Source organism: Musca vetustissima, unplaced genomic scaffold, assembly GCF_032173495.1.
Source record: "Musca vetustissima isolate MV318-11 ecotype Yass unplaced genomic scaffold, APGP_CSIRO_Mvet_v1 utg377977, whole genome shotgun sequence".
In the NCBI taxonomy this organism is placed as follows: domain Eukaryota; kingdom Metazoa; phylum Arthropoda; class Insecta; order Diptera; family Muscidae; genus Musca; species Musca vetustissima.
The window spans coordinates 23,146-31,105 of NW_026881724.1; the positions used below are offsets into that span (position 1 = coordinate 23,146).

Sequence of the window (7,960 nt, forward strand, 5' to 3'; positions counted from 1 at the left end):
TTTTTAGTACTCTTTACTTAATATTACCTGAAGTATTTACATTTACTTAAATAAAAAATTATATTTCCGTTATTAATCACGATTCATGTAAATTCAACTAAAAATCAACATTTTTTTCTCTCCTTATCGAATTAAAGAAATCAATAAAATTCCAAATAAAACAAAACATTTTCACGTGACTTTTTTTTGTCTGTAAACACATTTTAATATATTTTATGACTCATTAAATGAAAAAAAAAACAGCAACGACAACGCCAACAATGATTCAAATCCATGTTTTTATTGTCATTAAAAATACAATTGTTTTCAATATTCGCCCATTGAGGAAATAACAAAACAAATTCTTGTCGACCGACCAAACGACCGACCACCTTTTTCTGTCATTACACACAAATCTATAAATAGACACATAAATTATCATGACAAATTGTATAGACAGATAGATTTAATGCTAATCTCCCTGTCGTATAATTTATTACATTTCATGCTAATACTATAATAATAATAATTGTTTATATTATAAAATTTATAATATACAACACATACACATGTACATATCTAAACAATTGTGCATATTTTCCTGACCTATTTTTTTTTTAATTTAAATTGATCAATTTCCTGCTCTTCCTTCATTTGATTGGTTTGCTCTTTAAACCCATATCAGGCAAAACCCCGCACGCCTGCTCTCTCGCGAAAGTAAATAACAGCATACTCTCATGCAGATTCAATTGAAACAACTGAAAACCCCATTGACACACACACACAAATCGACAACGCAACGCAAATTTGTTATTCTTTGCCCGATCCTGCTTTAAACAATATGACATCTCTCGTGCTCTCTCTTTCTCTCCCTCTCTCTGTCTCATGTAGCTCCCACAACGGTTGTATGTGCAAAGAGAATAGTCCCCCCATTTCTAAATATACAGTTACCACACATGTTTTTGTTTGTGAAAAACAATGCCGCCGGCTCTGCTGATATTGACGGCGCTGCCAATGACGCCTGCTACCAATGCCGCCTTATGCCAATGCCGTCTGCCGCCTTCTGCCAGCCGCTGCTATGCGTTTATCCCCCACAGGTTTTTTTTGTGCCAGTAGAAGAAAAACCATTTTCGAAACCGTATTGAATTTTCAGTATTTAACTAAAAGCCGAACAATAAACAACAAAAAAATTTAATATTCTAAACGGATTATCTGAAGAAGAAAAAAATTTAAATAAATAAGAAACCTACAACAACCAAGCAGCAATTCACATCCAACAACAATACAAAAGAACAAAGTGTAAGTTTTTAAATAGACTAGGTGGTCTACCAAGAAAAAGAAAATAATAGACATTCACAACCTGCCGATCCTATTCTCAAATAAATGAAAAAAAAATAAAATTGAAAAAAGACAAATACATACGCCAACAAATTTTAATAATATATAAAAAAATTAAATAAATTGCAATAAAGTGAAATTAAACAATACCGAAAAATTGTGTGTGCGTGTACTAAAAATTAAAATAAAAAAAAATGAACAACAACTGAATGAATGGTGTTGCGGAAGATACAAAAAAAAATATTTAAAGGAAAACGATGTTTAATACCCAACAAATCATGTCCCTTTTTTTAGTTGTTATTGTGTAAAATAACGGTAACTGTGATTAAGGACCCTCAAAAACGGGAAGAGATCCTTTTTAATGTCATATTTTTCTAGTGGAGTATGGTATGGTACTTCAATTTCCATTTTTAGTACAAAATCTATAAAAATGTGAATTTTAGTACACTTTTTGGATATATTATACATCTTACTAGTGTAGATAAATTTTTAGTACATCTTTTTAGGGAAATTTTTTCCACTTTAGTACACCATTTTTAGCACTAAATCGTGCATTTTTAGTACTAAATCTATAAAAACGTGAATTTTAGTACACTTTTTGGATATATTATACACAGTAGATACATTTTTAGTACACCTTTTTAGCGAATTTTTTCACTTTAGTACACCTTTTGAAATAATGGTAACTGAGATAATTAAATGAGAAGCGATTATTTTTAGTGGCATTTTTTAGTACTAAATCTCATATTTTTAGTACTACATGTCTGGAAAATGTATATATTAATACACTCTCTTTGGATATTGTATACACCTTTCTAAAGTATACATATTTTTAGTACACCTTTCTAGGGAACTTTTTTTCACTTTAGTACATCTTTTGAAATAACGATAACTGAAATTTATGAGAAGCGATTATTTTTAGTGTCATACATGAGAAACGATTATTTTTAGTGCCATATTTTTCTAGTGGAGTATGGTATTTTTTTCAGTGCTAAATCTCATATTCTTTGAAAAATATGAATTTTAGAAAACACTGTTTGGATATAGTAGACACCTTCTTGGAGTACACAAATTTTTAGTACACCTTTCTAGGGAATTTTTTCACTTTAGTACATCTTTTGGAGTATGGTATGGTAGTTTTTTTAGTACTAAATCTCATATTTTTAGTACTCAATCAAATTTTTAGGTGTACTAGGGAATTATTTTTAGTGAAAATTTTTTAGTGGAGTATTGTATTTTTTTAGTACTAAATCTCATATTGTTAGTACTAAATCTCTGGAAAATGTGAATTTTGGTACACACTGGGTAGACACATTTTTAGTACACATTTCTATTGATTTTTTTCACTTTAGTTCACCTTTTGAGTAAATAATACATTTTAGAACACTTTTTGGGAATATGTATATTTTAGCACACGCTTCTGTGAAGGGTGTGTACATTTTAGTACATAATTCTAGAACAAATTTCACTTTTCTTGTATGATATATATTTTAGTACACAATTCTGTAAAGAGACCACATTTTAGTACATGATTCTATGGAACATTTTTTAGTACACTTGTTTTGGGTAACTGATAGCTTTCCAAATTATTTTAAAACTATTTCCTTCAGTTTTTAGTAAACGTAACAATATTTCTCCCTTATTTTAGTACACCCTTCTAGAGTGAATATAAATTTGGTACAGATGTTGAAATATATTAAATGTATTAGTACACTTTTGTAGGGAAGAAGCTGTTTTTTAACATTTTTCTAGAGAATTTAATTTTAGAACACTTACACTTCTTTGATAAATTTAAATTTTTAGTACTTCTCTAAAAGATCATTTTTAGTGACATTTTCTATTGGATTATTTTTAGTACTAAATTTATGGGTCCGATTAGTCGAGTTTTAGTACACATTAAAATCACATTTTTGTACAATATTAGTAAAATCTAATTTTTAGTCATATAGAAAAGTAGCACATTTTTTTAGGGAAAATTATACTTTTTAGTACAAGTTTCTAAAAACATGAGCATTTTTAGTACTTTATTTATACATTTTCCTAAGAACTGTTTTAGTACATTTTTCCAGGGAAATGATGCTTTTTAGTACACATGTGTGTTTTTCAGTTCTAAAAAACATGTGTGTTTTTAGTACATTTTTCAAAGAACACTTTTAGTACATTTTTCTAAGGAAAGAATACTTTTTAGTACACATGTCTAAAAAACATGTGTGTTTTTAGTACATTTTTCAAAGAACACTTTTAGTATATTTTTAGTACACGTTTCTAAAAACATGATCATTTCAGTACATTTTTCTAAAAGCACTTACTTTATTTGTACATCTTTCTAACAAAAAATTTAGTACATTTTATTAGGGAAGGATAACTTTTTAGTACACAGTTCTATAAAAACCATTTGAATTTTAGTACATTTTTCTAAAACCACTTTTAGTACATTTTTCTAGGGAAAGGATACTTTTTAGTACACAGTTCTAAAAACATTAACATTTTAGTACTCATTTGCTAATAACACTTTTAGTACATTTTTCTAGTGAAATAATAATTTTTAGGACATGTTTCTTAAGACATGAGCATTTTTAGTACACTTTTAAATCCCTCTTATATGTACAGGGAATATTTTACTACATTTTTTTAATGAAATTGCATATTTTAGTACAGTTTTCTAAGAAATCTGTACTTTTTAGTACACAATTTAAGTGAAGGTTGAACTTTCGTACACAATGTAGGTATATTAGTACAAACTAAGTACTAGGTATTTTTAGTAGTAACGTTGATACAGATTTTAATACAGATTTTAGAGCAGAAATGATAATTTTTAGTACACTATTGCACTTTTAAAGTATATTTTATTAATATATATTTTATTAATTTTAGAACATTTTTCTGAAAAACAATTTAGTAAACTTATTCGGAAAAAATGCAAACTTTAACTAGAATTTAAATCAAAGGATCTACTCTTTGGATACTATTTTTATTACATTTCGATGAAATGATTAATTTTTAGTACTTATTTCTGGCATTGGTATCCGTTAGAATTGACATTTACGATCAAGTGATATTCCAAACTGATAGTGTGTACTCCACCTTAAATTCCTCCTTTAATTAGCCGTATAATGAAACAAAGGAGAACGGCTTTAAGACTTAAACATGACTCTGAGCTTTCCTTTGTACATTGACACATTTACACCGTATTTGAGGGCATATTTACACCAAACTGGTTAGGGCATTTTTACACCAAACGCGTTAGGACATATTTACAACGCGAACGTGACAAATTATCACTTGATCGTTGTTTAAATTGTCATTTCCTTTGCAAGTACGTCAAATAAATGCGGATTAAGGTAAAACATGGCCGTGTTAATTAACTTAAATGAATAAAGGCGACTAAAAGGACTGTGATATTCCTTCATAATTCGACATTTAATAAAAATAAAATTAAAGAAGCATGCTTAAAAATCTTTTAAGAGTCTTCTCCTTAAAGAATCATGCCCAAAATCCTTTTATAAAATCCCTTTATGTATATGCTAAACAAATATAAAAACATAAATATTTGTTGTTGTTTAAATTTGAGACATATGTACAACAACATGTTCTACTATTGTACTCAACATTGTTCTTGTATTGTTTTTTTTTAAATTTTTCCCAAAGAAATCAATGCGGATGCTTTAAAATTTTGACAGCTAGCCAAAATAATGTTTCATTAACACTTGTCTTTTGTTTTTGTTGTATTTTTTTAATTTAAAAATGTATAACCAACCAAAAAATTCCATACTTCTTACAAAGCCCATTTATAGGCAAAGTCATGAGTTTCATATATCTCAGGGAGGGTGGGTAGTACGTCTCTTCAACATTCATATGCATATTTTTGTATCTAGTCTATAAAGAAAATGTTCATTTACCTGGGCACACAAAAGAATGCGTATCTAGTAGAATGTATATGCCAAGCAGCCAGCCTGTCCGTTGTTGTTCATTGTTTAGTCATTTGTTGTTGTTGTTGTCGACAACAAAATAAAATTTTCGTGTGTCAGTCATCGTCAATATGTATTTTTAAATATTTTTCAACTTAATTTTTCATTTCATGTTTGTTTGTGTTTTCTTCGTGTTTTTGCAGAGAACAGACAATAGCGCCCAACCGCTAGCCAGCCAGTCATCCGACCATCCACCCGTCAATCCATCCATCAATCATGGTCAATGAAATTAATAAACCCTCTGCTATGGCTACCGTGCCAGCAGATGGCCCCGACAATGCTGAATTGGGTCAACGTTTGGCCGCCTCCAGTCAGGCACTTGTCGAAATGCAAAGCGAACATCAACAGCTCATGCAAGAAATGGAACAGTTGCGCGTTCGTGCCGAACAGTTGCAGAGTGTCCGTGAGGTGCAGGAGGAACAACATGAAATCGAAACACATCAGGTGTCCCAACGCTCAGTGGAGCAAGTCAGCCGTTCTGTGGCTGCCGAAGAGGTTATGCACATACGCTGTACCACAACCGAAGAGGTTATCGTTGAAGAAGTCGATGAAGATGAAAACCCCGAAGAGGCGGAATATATCCGTGCCAAATTGGCTGAAATCGCCAAGTTGAAAGCTCAATTTAATAGGGTACAGAATATGATCTCCACTACGGATATGATTGAAAAACACATCGGGGAACAATCATCGGTGGCGGAAATCAAACAAGCAGCTGAGGCCATACGCAGTGCCGCGGCTTCTTCGAACCTGGTTAAACAGGCTAGTCAAGAAGTTGTTCAACAAATGACACAATCAGCCTCGTCCTCATCTTCCAGTGTGGTCAAGCAGTCTAGCCAGGAAATTGTGCAGCAACAACAACAAATCTCTGAATCCATACAAAGTTCCTCCTCCACCTCTTCCTCCAGCATTGTCAAGCAAGCCAGCCAAGAAATGGTGCAGCAAAGTTCCTCAAGCATTAAACAGCAGGTAGCCAGTCGGGAGGTTATACAAAAACAAGAATCTTCAGAGACCATACAACAAAGTTCCACGACCAGTGTGCAGCAACAAGTTGTACAACAACAAGTCGTACAACAACAAGTCATACAACAATCAGCTGTTGAGCAAAGCGTTTCATCATCAACTTCATCGACATCGGGCGCCATTACAGCCGGTGGCGATGAAAAGCAACAACTATTGGAATCAATGATCGATATGTTTCAGGACTTAAATTCCGATCTGAAATCGCAAGCTGAAAGTCTTCGTGAGGAAAGGGAAAGGATTAAGGCGTTAAAAGAACACATCATTGCTTCGAAGAAGGAACAACCGCCTCAGTAGATTGTAGGAAGGAATTTTAGAACAAGAAACCCCATATTCGAATAAGTTTTATTAAAATGGAAATTATTTTTGGCAGATTTAAGATTTAAATAAACCCTATATATAATAATTTGAAAATATTCTGCGTGTTTTTATTTTTAAAATTGGAATCATTGGGGTCAAGGTTTGTTCAGTTTTTGCCAACAAGAATAGTAGAGTATAAAGAAACCCTAATTGAAATAATAGTTCCGCGCTTTCCTACTTCGATGACCCCGCCAAAAACTAAATTCTCTCATGAGGCGCTCAGAAAACTCAGGAGAAACCTATCCTAATCATCAAAACGTCGTGTCTCTGGCTGATTTGGTTCCTTTAAATGCCATCGAATTATCTTGACTGAAGAGTCCCCTGTCTACCAAGAATCACTGTTGAGAAGCCTCAGCGCCTACCACGAGGCTCATTTTCCTCCTCCCGTCAGACAATGTTAATAAACAAAATTGTACTATCTGAGGCGTCGAAAAATTGTCTTGACGGATGAGGGTCTCATCCTCACCCCGTTGGTAATGTTAGGATCCAAAAGATCGGAGGATCGGTTCCTTGGAATATATGAAAATATAGTGCCGCATTCTACCGAGAAATAAACTTTATCCACGAGGCCCATTTAGTCTTCGGTGACTACGTCAGCAAGCTAAATTGTCGCATCTGAGGCTAGGAAAGCCCAAGAGTTCGTGTTGAGAAGCCTCAAATGTTCATATTTGGTTCGACCTATGGTTCGTAGAAGTTATTGAGATTTAATCCTTTGATAAACACCTGCAGTGAATGTATTACGCAGCTATCAGGAGATGATTAATGATTTTATATGGTCAGACGGAGAAAAAATGGTCAAACGGTCCGAAAAAAGTTTCAGATAGCGATAAAAGATTTTTCGGACCGTGTAATTTCTCGAAAACGAGATCAGAATTTTGTCAGCTATATCATGTGATTAGACACGTTGCTACTTCTTCCATTGGGCGCCACGGGAAAGATCTACACCAATAATCAGCAGCGTCGATTTAATACCCCAACGATAGAATTCGTGAAGATTTAATACCCACCGATAACTTCCGTTGGGCGCCACTTGAAGGATATTAATGATCTGATTGGCAGGGGTCATTGACCTTTAATCCTCCGATAAAGAGCTGCAGTTAATGGATTGTACTACTATCGAGAGATGATTAATGACGGTCAGCAAAAACTTTCACTCAAAGAAAAACTTTTTTCGGACCGTGCAATCTCTCGAAAACGAGATCTGAATTTTGCCAGCGATATCATGTGATTAGACATGTTGCTACTTCTTCCATTGGGCGCCACGTGAAAGATCTTCGCCAACAATCAGCAGGGTCGAT

The 7,960-nt window shown here is 33.1% G+C and overlaps 1 protein-coding gene across 1 annotated transcript; it reads left to right on the forward strand.

Annotated features, from left to right (window-relative positions):
• The first annotated feature begins 5,501 nt into the window (after positions 1 to 5,501).
• Positions 5,502 to 6,599, forward strand: LOC133327722 (uncharacterized protein DDB_G0271670). Its single transcript, XM_061536266.1, has one exon. The coding sequence runs from the start codon at positions 5,502 to 5,504 to the stop codon at positions 6,597 to 6,599; it is 1,098 nt and encodes a 365-aa protein (XP_061392250.1).
• The last annotated feature ends 1,361 nt before the right edge of the window (positions 6,600 to 7,960 follow it).